The sequence below is a fragment of the Leucopleurus acutus genome, assembly GCF_964270905.1.
Source record: "Leucopleurus acutus genome assembly, chromosome: 2".
Lineage (NCBI taxonomy): Eukaryota > Metazoa > Chordata > Mammalia > Artiodactyla > Delphinidae > Leucopleurus > Leucopleurus acutus.
In genome coordinates, this window is record NC_139143.1 from 43,577,368 (window position 1) to 43,597,045 (window position 19,678).

Consider the following 19,678-nt stretch of genomic DNA (forward strand, 5'->3'; position numbering starts at 1 on the left):
CGTAATACCCTCTAATTCCATCCATGTTATTGCAAATGGCAAGATTTTATTCTTTTTTTATGGCATATATATATATATATGGCACATCTTCTTCATCCATACATCTATTGATGGACATTGTGGTTGCTTCCATATCTTGGCTATTGTAAATAATGCTTCAATGAACATTGGGGTCACATATATCTTTTCAAATTAGTGTTTTTGTTTTCTCCAGTTAAATAGTAAGGAATGGAATTCCTGGATTGTATGGTAGTCCTATTTTTAATTTTTTGAGGACACTCCATACTGTTTTCCATAGTGACTATACCAATTTACATTCCCATCAATGGTGCACAAGTGTTCTTTCTTTATCTGCATCCTTGCCAACAGTTTTTATTTCTTGTCTTTTTGATAATAGCCATTCTGACACATGTGAGGTGGTATCTCATTGTGGTTTTGATTTGCATTTCCCTGGTGATTAGTGATGTTGAACATCTTTTAATGTGCCTGTTGGCTATCTGTATGTCTTTTTTGAAAAAAATGTCTATTCAGGTCCTCTGTCCATTTTTTAATCAGATTTTTTATATTGATTTGTATGAGTTCTTTATGGATTTTAGACATTAGCCCTTATTAGATATATCATTTTCAAATATCTTCTCCCATTCAGTAGGTTGCTTTTTTGTTTTGCTGTTGGTTTCATTTGCTGTGTGAAAGCTTTTTGGTTTGATGCAGTCCCATTTTTTTTTTTTTTTTTGCTTTTGTTGCCCATGCCTGAGGAGACAGATCCAACTAAAAAAATACTGATAAGACTAATGTTAAAGAGGTCACTGACTATGTTTTCTTCTAGGAGTTTATAGTTTCAGGTCTTACATTTAAATATTTAATCGATTTTGAAGTTATTTTTGTATATGGTGTAAGAAAGTGGTCTAGTTTCATTCTTTTGCATGTAGCTGTCCAGTTTTCCCAACACTATTTACTGAAGAGTCTGTCTTTTCCTCACTGTATGCTCTTGCCTCCTTTATCCTAGAAAAATTGACCATATAAGCGTTTATTTCTGGGCTCTCTGTTTTGTTCCATTGATCTGTGTGTCTGTTTTTGTTCCAGGACCATACTGTTTTGATTACTAAAGTTTTACAGTATAGTTTCAAATCAGTGAGCATGATAACTCTTGCTTTGTTCTTCTTTATCAAGATTGCTTTGGCTATTTGAGGTCTTTTGTAGTTCCATACAGATTTTAGGATTATTTGTTCTAGTTCTGTGATAAATGCCATGGGTATTTTGATAGGGATTGATAAATCTGTAGATTGCTTTGGGTAGTATGGACATTTTAACAATATTAATTCTTCCAATCTATGAACACATTATATGTTTCCATTTTCTGGTGTCATCTTCAATATATTTTATCAACGTTTTGTAGTTTTCAGTGTACAGGACCTTCACTTCCTTGTTTAAATTTATTCCTAGATATTTTATTCATTTTGATGCAGTTGTAAATGGGATTGTTTTCTTATTTCTCTTTCTGATAGTCTGCTATTAGTGTATAGAAATTAAACAAATTTCTGTATATTAAATTTGTATCCTGCAACTTTAATGAATGCATCTCTTAATTCTAATAGTTTTTTTTTTTTTGTGGAGTCTTTAGGTTTTCTATATATAGTATCATGGCACTGGCAAATAGTGACAGTTACTCCTTCCCTTCCAATTTGGATTCCTTTTATTTCTTTTCTTGTCTGATTGCTGTGGCTAGGACTTCCAATACTATGGTTAATAAAAGTAGTGAGAGGGGGCATCCTTGTCTTATTCTTGATCTTTGAGAAAAAGCTTTCATCTTTTAATGACTGATTTTGATATTAGCTATGGGTTTGTCATAAATGGCCTGTGATATCAGTTGTAACTTCTCTTTTACTTTTGAGTTTGTTTGAGCCATCTCTCTTCTTTTTCATTGCTTTTTCCTATATTTTTTAGTCATTATTTTATTTACTTTCACTGTGATTTTTATTATTTCATTTCTCCTACTAATTTTAGGGGTTTTTTTCCTAATTCTTTTGGGTCTTTTAGGTGTAAAGTTTGATCGTTTATTTCAGATTATTCTTGTTTCTTGATGTAGACCTATATTGCTGTGAACTTCCCTCTTATAACTGCTTTTGCTGCAACCCATAGATTTTGGAAAATTGTGTTTCCATTTTTATTTCTCTCAATGTATTTTTTGATTTTCTTTTTGATTTCTTCATTGACCGATTGGTTGTTTAGTATCAGGTTGTTTAGCCTCCACATGTTTATATTTTTCCATTTTTCTTCTTATAATTGATTTCCAATTTCATATCATTGTGTTTGGAAAAGAGAACTCAATCTTCTTAAATTTATAGAAACTTGTATTGTGGCCTAATATGTGATCTATTCTGGAGAATGTTCTATATGCACTTAAGAATGTGTATTCTGCAGTTTTTAGATAGAATGTTTTGTATATATCTATTAAAACTATCTGATCTAATATGTCATTTAAGGTCAATATTTCCTTATTAATGTTCTGTCTTGATGATCTATCCATTGATGCAAGGCCATACTACCCTTTGCCAGATGTTACTTGCCCATTTATATAGGCATTTGAGAGAGACAATTGGACTTGTTCCTTTAGAAAGCCCTAACATTATTTGATTCCATGCATATATGCAGTGTATATTCTATGCATATACGCACACTATTATTGCATTACTATCAGTTTCTCCCTTTGTGTTTGTGAACATTTGTTTAATATATTGTATTTAGGTGTTTCTATGTTGGGTGCATTGATATCTATAAATGTTATATCCTCTTCTTAGATTGACCCTTTATTATTAAGTAATGTCCTTCTTTGTCTTTTGTTATAGTATTTGTTTTAAAGCCTCTTTGGTCTGATATGAGTATTGCTATCCCAGCTTTCCTGTTGTTTTCATTTGCATGGAGTATCTTTTTCCATCCCTTCACCTTCAGTCTGTGTATGTTTAGCTCTAGAATGAGTCTCTTTTAGGCAGTATATAAAAGGGCCTTTAAAATTTTTTTTATCCTTTCAGCCACCTATGTCTTTTAATTGGTCCATTTAGTCCATTTACATTTAAAGTGATTATTGATATGAATGTACTTGCTGCTATTTTGTTAATTGTTTTCTGTTTTGTTTTGGTTTTTTATAGTAGTTCTTTTTTGTTCCTTTCTTCTTCTCTTAGTCTTTTCCCTTGTGGTTTGATGATTTTCTCTAGTGTTATGTGTTATGATTTTCTCTAGTGTTATATGTTATGATTTTCTCTAGTGTTATGTGTTAAACTGATATATATCTTTTTATTTTAAATTGATAGTCACTTAAGTTCAAATGAATTCTAAGAGCACTATATTGTTTCTGCCCCCCCATTCTACATTTTTCACATTAGAGTTTACAACTTTTTATTTTGTTTATCCCTTAAACTACTTATTATAGTTATAGTTGATTTTGCTACTTTTGTCTTTTACCTTTTATACTACTATTTTAAGTGGCAGATCCACTGCCTTTACTATATATTTGCCTTTACCAGTGAGATTTTTTTCTTTCATATATTTTCTTTTTTTTTTTTTTTTTTTTTTTGGTGGTACACGGGCCTCTCACTGTTGTGGCCTCTTCCATTGCAGAGCACAGGCTCTGGATGCACAGGCTCAGCGGCCATGGCTCAGGGGCCCAGCCGCTCCACAGCATGTGGGATCTTCCTGGACCGGGGCATGAACCCATGTCCCCTGCATCAGCAGGCGGACTCTCAACCACTGCGCCACCAGGGAAGCCCCATATATTTTCTTATTTCTAGTTGTGGCCTTTTCTTTTCTGCTTACAAAAGACCCTTTAACATTTCTTGTAAGGCTGGTTTAGTGGTAATGAACTCCTCTCGTTTTTGCTTGTCTGTAAAACTCTTTATCTCTCCTTCAATTGTGAATGATTCCCTTGTTGGGTAAAGTATTCTTGGTTGTAAGTTTTTTTCCTTTCAGCACTTTAAATACATCTTGCCACTCCCTTCTGGCCTGCAGAATTTCTGCTGAAAAATTATCTGGTAGACTTATGAGGGGTTCTCTTGTACATGACAAGTTGTTTTTCTTTTGCTGTCTTTAAAATTCTCTATCTTTAACTTCTTTCTTTTTTTTTTTTTTTTTTTTTTTTGTGGTATGCGGGCCTCCCACTGCTGTGGCCTCTCCTGTTGCGGAGCACAGGTTCCGGACGCTCAGGCCCAGCGACCATGGCTCACAGACCTAGCCACTCCACAGCACGTGGGATCTTCCTGGACCGGGGCATGAACCCGTGTCCCCCACATCGGCAGGTGGACTCTCAACCACTGCACCACCAGGGAAGCCCACTTTTGTCATTTAAATTATGATAATGTCTTGGTGTGGATCTCTTTTCATTTATCTTGCTTGGGGTTCTCTGTACTTCCTGGACCTGGATATCTGTTTCCTTCCCCAGGTTAGAGAAATTTTTAGTCACTATTTCTTCAAACAAATTTTCCTCCCCTTTATCTTCTCTATTCTCCATTAATGAAAACGTTAGTTTCCTTGATGTTGCGCTAGATGCATCTTAAACTAGCCTCATTAATTTTTTTTTTCTTTTTGCTGTTCTGATTGGGTGATTTCTACTATTCTGTCTTTCAGATCACTTATCCATTCTTCTGTACCACCTAACCTGCTATTGATTCCTTCTAGTGTATTTTATTTTATTTATTGTATTCTTCAGCTCTAACTGGTTCTTTTTTATATTTTCTAACTCTGTGTTATTAAAGTTCTCTCTGTGTTCCTTCACTCTTCTCCTGAGTTCAGTGAGCATCTTTATAATCATTATTTTTTACTCTTTATCAGGTAAATTACTTATCTCTATTTCATTAGGGTTTTTAAAAATAGGGTTTTATTTTATTCTTTCACTGGAAACATATTCCTCTGTCTCTTCATTTTATTTGACTTTCCATGTTTGTGTCTATGAATTAGGCAAAACAGAATGAGCATGGGCTGGGGGATCCTGGCACTCACTGCATTGGGTCTGCCTTTATGGTACAGTTGGAGCTGGAATGGGTGCATGTGGGAGGGGGTCCCAGGGTGCTCTGCCCAAGAACCACCCTGGGGGGATGGCTGGAGCTGGAATGGGTATGGGCTTGGGGTAAGTGTGTCCCAGCAGCAAAGTAAAAGTTGATTCTCATTCATATTGAGTTTACTGCCTGTCCAGGAAACTCTCTAGGGCAGCTATAATTTAGGTGTTAGTTTAGCAACCATCTCAGCAATCTAGATTGCTTCAATCTTATGATATCAAAATGTGCTTTCACAATCTCTTTAGTAGAGGAAGAGAGAAAATCAAATTGTCCCCTGGCTTTAAGAGCTTTTTTCCTGGAAATGACCACATATCACTTTGCATTTCAGCCTTTTGTCCAAAACTAGTAATGTGTAGACGCTACTCATCCTAAGGGAACTGAGGAATATCACCTTTTGTCTGTGCAGGAAGCAGAACTGGAAATACTGTTTAGCACTTTTCATGTCAACCACATATACCTACAGAGCAAGCAAAACCTATTAAACACCGGAAGTTCAACAGGACAAAGCAAACAGTAATTGAGCAAGAAGAAATATTGTGGCATTGCTAGTTTGCTAATCTAAGGCATCTTCCTTTGCTACTAAGCACCCACACAATATCACTTACTATTCTGACTCAGCACAGGACACAATCAAATTGGGGATAAACGAGCATGATACTGCAAACCGTTTAAAATGCCTGAAGAACTCTCATGAGTTCAGAATGAAGGTGAAGGGCAGGCACTGAAAGGCTTTAACCAAAATGTGCTGAATGTTAGAAAGATAACTCTGGCTGCAGAATGGACAACAATTTGAAGTGGGACAAAACTTAACCCATAGGTACCTGTTGCAACTATCTTGCTAAGTAGTGAAGCTCCTTCAACTGTTGCCATGGCAGTGGGCCTGGAGAGAAATTGAGGAATCCTAGAGGAATTAAAGTGGCAGGACTGACAGGACTTGATGACTGACTGCTGTGGGGTAGGAGGCAGGGGCAATTTGTTCTTTGCTTATGATGGTACAGCTCTCTGATGCCCTGGCTACCTCTGCATCATGACTATCACATCATTACCACTGACCACTGGCCCACCATCAAACTCATCCAGGAGAGCAGGTCATTATAGGAAGAGGTTTTGAGGACCTCAAGATATGTCTTTTTTCCTGGATTATATATGGCTAGTTTTTCTTGGGAAAGTGAAGAAGTTAGTGTTATCCACAATCATCTCACAATAGAACCTACATGATGGGATCTCATTTTACTGAGGCTTTTAAAAGTTGAAAAAAGGGCTTCCCTGGTGGCGCAGTGGTTGAGAGTCCACCTGCCGATGCAGGGGACACGGGTTCGTGCCCCAGTCCGGGAAGATCCCACATGCCGCGGAGCAGCTGGGCCCGTGAGCCATGGCCGCTGAGCCTGCGCATCTGGAGCCTGTGCTCCGCAACGGGAGAGGCCACAACAGTTAGAAGCCCGCGTACCGCAAAAAAAAAAAAACACAAAAAAGTTGAAAAAAAAAGCATATATATAAATATATATATAACCCATTTGTCTTTTCTTTTGAGTTTTTAGAAATCACTTGTTCTCAGCCAGTGGTTAAAGGTGGAAAAATAATCTTTGGATTTGGACCCATCTATACTTATAAACAGACTATTGTATTTGACTGCAATAAAGGTTATCGTCTCAAGGGCAATAAGTTAATCCATTGTGGAGCTGATAACAGCTGGCATCCTCCTCCTCCCATTTGTGAACTCAGTAAGTATGGGCCATGAAAGAGTTTCAATGTCTGGCATCTAAAGATATCCAGAAATATTGATGGGGACATATTTATATGCCTAAGCCCATTTGAATCACAGTAAAAATTTAAATTTAGATCAATCCCTCAGTTTTTTTCTTGTTGGAAAAAAGAATGATTACACTACACTGTGCAAGGTCATATAACATCACAAAAGGCTGCCACACGCAGTTGTGCACACTACAACCCTAAAGAGAGATGTAGCATTGTAGACATTGTGGATTAGTATGTGTATTTCAATAATTTTCTTGCAGTTGATAGAAAATTGCTTTGTTCTAGCAAAAATCATTATATTATGGTGATTGTTTTAAAAGATATATAGTAAAGTGTCCTGAGGGAAAAATGCCTTTTTCTAACTTGCACAAAATTATTGTATGGACTAACTATGATTCTGATACTTTGAAATTATAAACTCATGTGGATCACTAAAAATTATCTTTTTTAAAAATTAATTTTTATTGGAGTACAGTTGCTTTACAGTATTGTGTTAGTTTCTACTGTACAGAAAAATGAATCAGCCATACATGTATATATATCCTCTCCCTTTTGGACTTCCCTTCCATTCAGGTCACCACAGTGCATTAAGTAGAGTTCCCTGTTAAAAATTATCTTAATGGTAACAATGGTAACTTGGTGCTAGTCTAAGTACATAACAAGAATTAATTCAATGAATTCTGTCCAGAATTGTGGGCACTGTTATTATCCTCATTTTAAGGATGAGAAATCCATTCACAGAGGTTATTTGACATGTCCAGAACAGGCAAATCCATTGAGAGAGAAAGAATTTTAGTGGTTTCCAGGGCCTGGGAGGAGGCAAGACTAGGAGGTGACTCCTAACGAGTACAGAGTTTCTTTTTGGGTTGACAAAAATATCCTAAAATTGGATAGGGGTGATGGTTGCACAACTCTGTGGATATAGTAAAAACCATTGGATAGTGTATTTTAAATGTTATGTTATGTGACTTGTGTCTTAATAAAACTTAAAAAAGACCCTTACCCTTGAAGATAAAAATAAAATAAACATCCAACTTGACAGATGTTTCTATTACATTTCCATACTGTGAACCAGTAGCAGCAGCAAAGAGTGAAGAGGACAAGATAAAAGGTTTAGGCTCAGAAGTCACTTTGTGCATGGTTTGTTCTTGCCAAACCTTTAAATGATAAAGTTTCTGGTGTCATCTGGATAAGGGGAATGACTCTTGTTTATTTTCTCCTATCAACCAGGAAACAAAAGAGTTAGATTTATTTGTCTGCAACATTTCTCCAGTCATATCCACCTGGCAAGCCCAATGCTTCAATTCAGATACCAAACTTTCTGAAGTAAAATGAAGAGGAAGAAGAATTCATATTTTGAATAGTTGGCACGACACACAGAAACCACTTGTTAGTGCCCTTAGTAAGAACCTCTCTGGTGCCTTGCACATTTGGGTACATGTCCATGTGTGTTTTCTGGTGTGACTGATTCATCAGCTATGGCAGGCTGGTTCCTGGCTGAATGAGCACATGACACCCTTTGATAGGACAGGCTCATTGATCACTGTTGCATCCCTAGTAAGAGTGTCCTTTTCCCTTGTTCTTCCTTTATGGGCAGATGGCTGTGCTGGCTTACCAAACATCCCCCATGCCATCTGGGGAAGATATGGCTACCAGCAGCCAACAGAAGAGGCAGTGTATGATATTGGGACTGAACTGAGGTACTCCTGCTTTCCTGGCTATAAACCCAAGGCAGATGGGCCCACGACTGTGACTTGTCAGAGAAATTTGGAGTGGACCCCATACATACAATGTGAGGGTGAGTTTCTTTTTTTAAAATTTTTTTGTATATTAAATATTCAGTATGTGATAGGATTTTCCATCTTAAATGAATATAATTTTTTTCCTCAAGATAAATTTAGAATTATACTAATTGAACACAATAGTGAACAATTATTGCCAGAAGGGACCATAAATGTTTTGGAGCTTGAGGAGCTGAGAAATTATAATCTTATCCTGGTTCAGAATCAAATGAGACAAAACACAGAAGTCAAATGTTATGAAGATTAAGTATGAGCTTCATTACTGGTAAAGGTACAATGGAGAATACAGCTCCACCACCGCCCAAGTCGGACCTCCATCACAGCCCTTTCCTCCCCAGTGTAGACTCTGGGGTGCTCGACAGAAGGAAAGTCTGTGAACCAGTCATGAACTCAAGCAGCTGCAAGGTGACTTGTGTCTCATGTCTCTTGAGCCATGAGACTTTGGGCTGAAAGACCTGCCTCTAGAAGACAGACTCTGACCCCTGACCCAGTGCTTTTGCCTCAGTAAGATAGAAAGGAGACTCTCTCTAGTCTCACTTGGGAGTAAGTGAGGGGCTGAAAGATATATGGATGCAATTTTATGGGCCTCAATGGAATTGACAACATGCATTCTTCTACACATCTATCAGACTCTTGCCATTTTAGAGGTAAAGACACTGAGGCCCAGAATACAGAGAACTTTATTCTGTAGATTGGAATTTGAAAAATATGTGAAATGCACAAATAATGAAAAATGGTAACCCACTTATTGAAAGATTGGTCATTTCACATTAGGACTTAAAGTTCCATTGCAGTCGTTCAGACTCATTTTGGGGAAATAGAATGAAAGATTTTAACAATATCACTGAATTAAAATATATTTAGTAAAAGTTATTGCCACCACTTAAATAACAAAGTATTGGAAACAACTGAATTGGAAACAAATGAGTTGGAGTGCTTTAGCAAATCAGGGCCAGGGAGAGCAGACTCAAATTGCCTCTGCTTTCCCAATCTCTCTTCAGTGGTGAGATCTTCTAAAGGTAGAAATTAGACTTTTAGTCATAGGATCCTCCTCATGGTGATTTTACTAACCATTAGCCTTCTTTTATATTTTTTAGAGGTTTGTTGCCCAGTAGTAGAACTGAACAATGGCAGAATCACTCCACGGAGAAAAAGCAACATTGACAATAGCTGTACCTATTTCTATGGAGATCAGGTTTCATATACATGTCATGAGAAATATACATATAGTGCTAGATGCACAGCAGATGGCACATGGAGTCCCAAAACACCAGAATGTTACCCAGGTAAGAGCTTATGGAAGCATGTTATTTTAGAAGTTTTTCACATCAAAATGATGGAGATTGTTATTTTTTAATTAAAGTGTAGTTGATGTACAATATTACATAAGTTTCAGGCATACAGCATAGTGATTCACAATGTTGGAAGGTTATGTTCCACTTATAAAAATTGGCTATATTCCCTGTGTTGTACTATATATCCTTGTAGCTTATTTATTTTATACATAGTAGTTTGTACCTTTTAATCCCCTACCCCTATCTTGCCCCTCCTAGCTTCCTTCCCCCCACTAGTTTGTTCTCTGTATTTGTGAATCTGTTTGTTTTGTTATATTCATTCATTTTATTTTTTAGATTCCACATATAAGTGATAACATAGAGTATTTGTCTTTCTCTGTTTGATTTATTTCACTAAGCATACTACTCTCCAGGTCCATCCAGGTTGTTGCAAATGGCAAAACCTCATTCTTTTTTATGCCTGAGTAATATTCATATGTGTGTATATATATATATATATATATATATATATATATATATATATATATATATATAAAACATAGATATAGATACACATCTTTTTCCATTCATCTGTTGATTGACACTTAGGTTGCTTTCATATCTTGGCTACTGTAAATAATGCTGGTATGAACATTCAAAATGATGGAGATTATTAAGGGAAGGTTTCAAATTAGGTAAAAGAGACATGGGCTGGTTGGCCCTGAGGACATGGTAAGCCCTCACCTGGAGCCCCTGAGAAACTGGTCTCTAGGGGAATCAGCCCAGGATGCTTTTTTGAGTCAAGCATAGGAGTTCCAAGATGGTTGAGTCTGTGAGGGTCAAATACAACAGTCCCCAAGGCAAGATCATATTCAAGTGTGGAGCAGAAAGTTTTCATTCTTTCGGTCTCTCTGTAAAATGAAAAAACCTCAGTAAATTTGCCTCTAGCCTTGGGAACAGAGTTACAGTTCGGATGTGAAACCACTGCTACAGCCCAACTTAGAGAAGACTGTTGACAAACAAGTTGGAATGGTTCCAATAGCCTACATTGCAAAACACCTCAGATTTGCAGAATTTCCTTTGTAAAAACAAGGGAGGTGTCGGAGCTTTCCTTTTAGATCAACAGCTTCAAATTCTTAGCATGGAAAATTCAGAGAAGACAAAAGTGGTTCTCCTTGCTTGTGGTTTTTTAATCCTATAATCAACACGCACCTCAGGTTGTTTGAGCTGGCCAAGGACTGCATGAATGGAAGAGGAAAATTAGAATTTACAAAGGCATAATTTCTCCTATTGGTGATACATGTAAGAAGAAAAGACTCGTCTCTACCCATCACTGAGTTATGCCAGAACTTGCCACTAAGAACTCAAAATGGGTGAAAGGTGATACATGGAAAAGTCTTCAGAAGTATTGGATAGACTGCTAAAGTGCTAAGACACCATCAAGAGACCCTGGTGGCTAGTAGCTGTGATCAACAGCAGGACTCACCTATGCTGGAAAGGCCTGGATGGAAGAGGAAGTGGACTGAACAAAGACAAGATTTTAGTAAAAAAAAAAAAAAAAATCTGCTAAGTGAATGAAAGGATAGAAAATCAGATCTTAGAGATGAATGTCATTCTTCCCATCACTTTTTGGAGGTTAAGAGTTGGAGTAGTACTAAAGAACAATCTAGAAGCAGGTGAAATTATCAAATTTAAGTTTGATTTCTTCTCTTGGAAATCTACTCTTAGTTCATCTGAAGTGTGTGTGAACTGCAGAAAGGCTCCAATGCTAGAATCTCTTATTCTGCATTTTTACCTAGAAGTTCCTATACCCTGATCAGCTGTGAGTATGTTGATCTCGGAACCCACTGGTTGAAGCATGTGGGCACCCTCCCAGGAAACCTGGTATTATTGTGCTGTTTATGGATCAACAACTTGAACATAGAACAAACTGCTTGGCTTTTGTCCCAGTGTCAAGGATGCTGCTAATACCACAGCATAATAGGGTTTTGGATATCCTTAAGGACAGACTCCCTCTTTGGATAATGGAAGTTAGAACAATGAACTTCACAGGGTGATAAATATTAGTAACTCTTGTGACTTCCATTGAGAAAGAGGAAGTATGACATTGTTTATTCCCTACCATGCCTTTTTCATAATTTGCTTTTATAATGTAAATTTAGAATTTAGGAAATGTGTAAAGCTGGTGTTTTGTTTGATGTTGATGTTTTTTATGTGTGGTACTTTTTAACCCTTAACATTGTTTGTATAATTTGAATGCAACAAATGAACTTGCAGTGAAAGTCCTTTACTACAGCCTCATTCAGTTGAAAAAATGAAATCAAAACAAAGAAAAAAAAAACCCCACATTAGGTAAAAAAGTTCGTATACCCTGAATGATTTTAAGAGTGGATAAGTTTGTTAAAAAATACTGCCCCCTCAGTCCAACTTTCTCTTTTCCCCCACTGTTTGTTCCCATTCTTTTGAACTTCCTGGATTCCTTCTTTTTTCTGAATCAATGAAAAGAGCCCACATCTAAAAGATAAGCTAGACAGTTCAATTATTACCTTTTATTTCTTGGTATTTATTCTTTTTTCTTCTCTTCCTTCTAGTCCATATGGCTTCACCTACAGTATAAAACCTGCCCACATCTAGTGAACCTGCCTTTCTGAGCTTACTTCTTTTCTTCCTTCTCTACCTTCCGTATTCTGGAACATCATCATGCCATCTACTTCTTGCTTATTCAGTAGAATTAACATGATGCCAGTGATGTTCTGTATCAATATGATATTCTGTGGATGTCCACATGGTCATGATATCTCCAGACTCTATTATGACAGGGACTGGTGAGTTATCATAGCCAAGGTCTTAAAATGCAGATATTTGATCTTGAACCTTCCATGTGTATGCAAACTGTTTGTGACCCTCTTTTCTGATAGGGATGGAAAAGAAGGCCTCTGCTGAATCAGTGGCCTCACTTACTCGAAGACATATTAATCTGCTCTAGCAAAGATACCACATCTGGTACAGTGGCTGCAATAGGGGCTAAAATGCTGTTGGGTTTTCAGTAGCCTACTGGAATTCTCCAGAATCCTAATTTTTGTAGTAGACACACTGGTGAAGTACATGGGGATATGATGACCCCTCCTGCATCTTTAGTTCTTTAAGAGTGGCACAAATTTCTCCTTCTCCCCTACCCTTCAGTACATGATATTTTAAAAAAACTTACCTTCTTTGCCTCCAGGGGGAGGGTATAGGTAGTATCAATGTCTTGTACTTGGCCTTCTTGGATAAGACAGCTCTAACCCCATAGGCCAAGGACCAATGTGGAGGTTGTACCAATGACCCATTTTGTCTATCCTGTTTATACTTTCAAAGATAATGGGGCTTCCCTGGTGGCACAGTGGTTGAGAGTCCGCCTGCTGATGCAGGGGACACGGGTTCATGCCTCGGTCCGGGAGGATCCCACATGCCACGGAGCGGCTAGGCCCGTGAGCCATGGCTGCTGAGCCTGCACGTCCGGAGCCTGTGCTCTGCAACGGGAGAGGCCACAACAGTGAGAGGCCTGTGTACCACAAAAAAAAAAAAAAAAAAGATAATGGCAAAGGCCACCAAATGGCTTAATAGGGGGGCCATGATGGTTCCAGGTATCCATGTCAACTCAAGCTCTATGTTCAATAATCCTTGGATTACTGTGCACCTCTCACCTGTGCACAGTTACCTATGTAAATAGACATAGGTTCTCTTAGAAGACTGGGGCACTCATTACTGTGTATACTTCCCAAGGTGTTGTAGTATCTTTACTTCTGGAAACTGTCTTTTTTCTTTAGTCGATGATCTCCAGACCTGACAACTGGCACAGGTCCAGAAACTGAACAAAGGATTATAACTTTTTATTGGACCAAATGCCAACAGCCTCCTGATCATCCATCCTTAATTTCTTTCGATGGTACAAGTTGAGTCGTATCTGGTTGGCTGCTCATCTGTTTTCACCCTTATGAATGCCATGTTCTATTAACCGTATTCCTAACTCTCAGGCACCTCTGGTTGTCTCTCTAACTGGCCACTCATTATGATGATTACATTTACTTAGCTTCTGAAGCATATAAGCACCTCTCAGACTGCGATTGCTAAGAGTGAAATTTGTTCTTTAATGTTCTTCGCATCATCAGCTCTGGCCTTTGATATGGGTGCTCTTCTTGTTAGGATATTCCTTCTGACCTTGGTACCTGTATCCTCCAGGCTTTCCCAGGGACCATAATCATTTGGTGGGGTTTCCAGCATGTGTGTGGTACATCCACTCCAGCATGCTCTCTTCTCTGAGTCACTTAATCTCTCTTTCTACCACGTGCCATGGCAACTCCAGCATTTGAATCTCATTGTCAGCATCATGTTTTCTATGCTTCAAGGAGGCATCTGAGGATAGTACTTGTAGATACTATAGCCTGTCAGTTTAATATTGTACCTGACTTTCCTGGTGCCCTGTTCTATTTAAATTTCTCATGCACTGTTTGTGGAACCTGACAGTGTTCCCTTTCAGAGAGGTACCCAGCACCATGCCACATCTATTATTCCAACCTGCAATCCACCTTTTTTATTCTTTCTATGAGCTCTTTTCTAAAATATTTTAGAAGACAGTAAGTATATTCTTGGGGGGTTGGATGGACAGGCTTGATTGGGAGCAATGAGTCAGAGATTGTGGATTTATTTCGCATCTTTACAGTCTCTCCCAGATGTACATCTCTGCATTTAGCCTGAAATCAGTGAAGTGTACCACTAGTACAATGAGACTTTGGACTGAATTCAGCCTTCATGACAAAATGGTTCCTAAATAGTGTCAAGTTTAGTGAATTGTCAATAAAATGAAACAAATCTTAAGTGCTTGTCATTCCATTGGAGCCTTTCTAAGGTTCCCCAGCCTCACGCCTACAGAAGGGCAGCATAGGTCCTGGGTTTGGCTAAGTGAGCAGATGGGCAGAGAAGATAGAAGGACAGAAGGAAGCCTCCTACAAACCACACAGATTCTGGGAAGTGTTGATATAAGCATTCGACACTCTGACCCTCTTTGATTTTTATGTCTCACTTCAAGATTGCGATTCTCCTCCTGTCATTGCCCATGGACATCATAATCATGGACAATTGGACAATGTCCAATCATGGACATTATTTCAACTTAGAAATGTTGAGGCTACATACAGATGTGATGAAGGGTACACCTTGGTTGGAAAGAACAAACTCTCCTGCTCTTCTTCAGGCTGGTCACCTGAAGCCCCTCAATGTAAAGGTAACTCCAGCTCTCTCTTCAGCTTTGTGTGTGGGGGAACTATCCTGAAAGGCTTGAGAGCACAGTTTCTTCTCTGCCAGAGGCAGCAAAAAAATATTTGATTTGATTTGATTTATTTAAAATACTTACTATATTCTGACAGTACCCGAAGCAAAAAGTACAGAGGGCACAACAGAAACATTAATCTCTCCTACTTCTTTCTCCCAGGTGCAAAATTCAGCCTCTGTGAGGCAGCCCCTATTCTTTGTTTCTTGTATACTTCCAGAAATATTCTACAGTTGGTACATCTTATCTGAGTGTAGTTGTGGCCCATAGCAAAATTGTCATGGAATGTTGGTCTAGCATGAATGTCGACTCCCATGGGATAATTGCAAGCGTCGTGGTGAGGTCACAGGTATTTCCATCAGAGCCAGTGCAGGGCACCACCAGCCCAGGACGTAGGCATGTTGTGAGTGGGGGACTCCTAGTATGCCAGCTGTGTGGGGACAAGAGGGGACAAGATCGGGTCTGATTGTTACATGCACACAAGTTTAATATCACTTTGTCATCAACAACCGCAGGGATTATTTGCCACCATTGTTTCCATTGCACACGGGAGGATAATAGGCGAGAGGGAAAATCTTGTATTCAGCATCTTATAGGGATCAAGATACGAGAGGTAGTTGATTTGATAGATGAGGATTTAGGGTCACATGCCCTTTTTATATTCTGTCATGCTATTTAAAATTGTTATGTCCTTGGGCAAATTACTTAACTTTTCTGTATCTCACTTTCTCCTAGATAAAATAGTGAGACTTAAATAAGATAATCACATAAAGTACTAGCCCAAAGTCTAATACATAGCCAATGCTCAATAAATATGTTAATGAAAATTATTTTTGTTCTCAAGATGAAAGAAAAGGTAAAACAATTAGCAGCACTTCAATATAGTTCATTCGTAGTACCGTAGACTCATATCTTTTTCTTAGATCTACAGATTGCTTAAAATTATGTTCCATTTCAGCTTTGTGTCTGAAACCAGAGATAGAACATGGAAGGTTATCTGTGGATAAGGATGGATATGTTGAACCTGAAACTGTCACTGTCCAGTGTGACTCTCATTATGGTTTGGTTGGTTCCCAAAGTATCACTTGTTCAGAAAACAGAACGTGGTACCCGGAGGTGCCCAAGTGTGAGTGGGTAAGTGGCACAATTCAAGGAAGTTTACAATCTATCAAACCCTGAAATGGGTGTGTCTCACTCAAAGGACTGTCCTGCCAGTAAAGGTGACATCTGACTTGTCAAGATTCATTCATGCAAAGGAACTCTCAATTTTGACTTGAAGCCCTCTGGTCAGAAAGGAGTGGCAAGTTTTCCTGTTCTCACTTGAGAACAGGGAAAACTGAGCCCCTTTGGAGTGGAGGTTCTCAGATACCTGGGAGTACTGACTCCTTAACTTTACTTTTCTAGGGGATATGGTATACTGTTGTCCCATTTCTGAATGGTCAGCAGAAATAGTCTCTGTTCCCACAGAGGCTTTCTGGGAGGCTGTCTCAGAGCAGAGTTATATTCCTCTGAGGAAGAAGATGGTGGGGTCCAAGGTGTTTTCTTGTTTTCCTGCTCATCCACCAGTTCTGGGTGGGTCTTGGTCCTGAATCTGTAGTCCTGCCTTTGTCAGCATGAACCATGCCCCCTAACAATTGGAAGAGAAGCCTTTTAAGCACACTCATCACATATTTCTCCTTTAGGAGTACCCTGAAGGCTGTGAGCAAGTGGTCAAAGGCAAGAAACTCATGCAGTGTCTCCCAGATCCAGAGGAGGTGAGATTGGCCCTGGAGGTGTATAAGCTGTACCTGGAGATTCAAACCCTGGAGCTTCAGAAAGATGAGGCAAAGCAAGCCACTCAGGAGGGTTCACTGTAATGTTTCCCATGAAGGGGAGGAAAATGTGCCTTGCTGCCTTAAATCCAATATGGATCACTTCAGTTAATCACCTTTACCATCTCTTTTACACCATCAATTGTGGTAATAATTATCTAGAGAGGGTAATTGGTTAATATTTAGTGCTTTGATACTGTAGAATTATTGATCATTTTCTGATTCATATTTTTGCTTTTCTGGACACAGAGTACACATTTTATCAATTAAACAATTTACATATCCAACAGTATTTTGTCTTCGTGGTCATTAGGACTCTGTGAAATGAGGTCTATGAAAAAACCCATACATAAAGTTGATATATTTATTTTACTGTAGGGACCTTGGACATATGAACATGGGTTCACACCAATACATTTCCATGGATTGCCTTTACTCCACAGTTCACATGTACAAGTCACTCAGGTGTTCAGTATTTAGATTAAACATCAACACACCCCAAAAGCCTTGTCCGTTGTCCCCCATTTGAAGCAGTCACGCCCTTTTCTAAACCCCCATGCACTTGACCTCTGCCTCACTAATGCTCCCTTTTGGCTTTTGGCTTGTGAGAAGGACATTCATGTCGGTATCTGATCTCCTGATTCCATCCTCAGGAACAGACTCTGAAAGCCTGATGAGTGGAAGCCCACCCAGCAGCCACCTTTGTGCTCCCAAGTCCTTGTTCTGATATGGTCCTCATTTTCCTTAATAGAAAGTAAAATGGCTTAAGCAACTGCCCCCCACATGAGGAGAAACCCCATAATAATCACATTTATGTCTCGGGGTGTTTGGCGACTTCCTCCAACACTTGCATCCTCTAAAATCTCTCTCTCATTCATATCTCACTTCCTTTGGTTGTTCTATCTCCTTTATACACAGAACTCTATGGGGGAACAGTGACCTCTTTAGTTTAATTCCCCCAAACATACTCCAATGAGACAAGGGTGTGTAGCAGGCTTTCACTAAACCTTAGATAGGTTTGAATTGCTATAGTAACCTACTTAATATAGAAGGTGTCTGTCCATGGTCTTTTTTTTATTCACTATTTTTTAATTCCAATACTGTATTTCACTCTATGTATAATATGCTCATTCATCTTCATATAGAAATACTGCTAAGTGAGTTACCATAACCATGGTCTTAAAAGCCATTTGTCTGGTCCTTTTACTCAGAATTTCTTTTGGTTGATGTTTATTTTGGGTTTCTCCATGCTGACTGCCTTCTGGGAGCATGGGGAACACAATTCCGAGTTGTCTTTCTAAGGAGGATGAGCCTGGGTATTTATTCAACAGTACCCTCCTCTCATTGGTAAAGACTTGCTCTAGCAGCACTGACACCCAATCACATCTGACCCCATTGTGGGCCGGTGGGGCCAGCAATAAGACATCAAGGCCGAGACACACGGGTAGCCAATGGCTCTGTGGGGACGCTTGTGGTAATCTCTAGAGCAGGGATGTGGGGAGAACACAGATGATGTCTTCTCCAGTTGCTTTTTCTCTGTGGACATGTTGTTCCAGTCTATGCTTTTTTCCCTACTCAAATCTCTCATTTGCCTTTATTAGACTCCTGCAACAGTTGGATTTTGTAGCCCTTAACACAATTCCCTTCATATTTTCCACAGTGAGCAGTTTAGTTCTTCGTCCTCCATTGGGCTCTTTTCCAATTGTGGTATTTCTTGTTATATGAATTCTAACAAATCAAATATTTGCTCACACTGCCTAAAAAACAGTTAAAATTCACCAATCCCCTGTAACAAATATTATTCCTCCTTTTTTTGGTTTGGGATGTGAGGATGCAGTATGAGCCTCAGGGGTTCTTCAGACACTTTGTGAATAGGATTGCATCATCATCTGCTCTCATTGTCCAAATACCTTGTGTATTATAATTATCTTCACATTCATCATCAAAAATATGATCTAAGAAAGTGGAATATCCTGTTAGGAATGGGAGTGAGTTGAGAAGGCTTAGGAAAGCTTTATTAGAAGAATCTGCAAGAGAGAAACTTGTTCAATTTGGTGCTCATTGAGGGTTTGTGTGAGAGGAAGAAAAGGGACCTGGATATTTTATACCAAAAATTTAAAGTTTAGAACATATGGAAAAATAATTTCCATTGCCTTATGAGGAGGGTGTAGGGCAGATGTATTTATTTAAAAAAAATTTAAATTGCCAGCATAGTCTCATGTTAGCAGGAGCTGGATAATTGTAAGCAAAGGAAACCCAAAGAGATGTCCATTCTATTTAAGTCTGTGTCTTCCTGCAATGGTTCTCTCTACTTCCAGCATCAGCAAGGACTGGAGGAGAAGACGCTGGCCAGTTCCTTGCGATTAGATGTGGATAAATATCTGGCAATTGTTTCACTCACTGGCTTTTACTACTTCTCACGCATCTTCTCCCACCAGCAGGAGTGATCATATGCTCCCATCTCCCTCCTTTGCCAACAAACCTCACTCAGAAAAGCCTTCATTCATTAAGTACTGTAATAATTTGAAAACCATGTCTTTGCTTATTTATTTTATTTTGTTATGTGCTGATTGAATTAATTTCCTATTTCATTATAATTTATATCATTTATTATTTATATCACATTATTTCATTTTTTAACTATAGTACATATCTTCTCTACAATTGAATAAAAACGTAATTT

General features: G+C 38.5%; 1 protein-coding gene across 1 annotated transcript in view; it reads left to right on the forward strand.

Moving 5' to 3' along the window:
• The window catches only part of C4BPA (complement component 4 binding protein alpha), a 41,652-nt gene extending 24,358 nt beyond the window's left edge, over nt 1-17,294 (forward strand). Inside the window, exons 7-12 of the mRNA XM_082858298.1 lie at nt 6,584-6,766; nt 8,398-8,598; nt 9,700-9,888; nt 14,945-15,139; nt 16,143-16,318; nt 16,867-17,294. Coding sequence (XP_082714424.1) covers nt 6,584-6,766; nt 8,398-8,598; nt 9,700-9,888; nt 14,945-15,139; nt 16,143-16,318; nt 16,867-17,040 — 1,118 coding nt within the window. The 3' untranslated portion in view covers nt 17,041-17,294. The remainder of the gene's footprint in view (nt 1-6,583; nt 6,767-8,397; nt 8,599-9,699; nt 9,889-14,944; nt 15,140-16,142; nt 16,319-16,866) is intronic.
• The last annotated feature ends 2,384 nt before the right edge of the window (nt 17,295-19,678 follow it).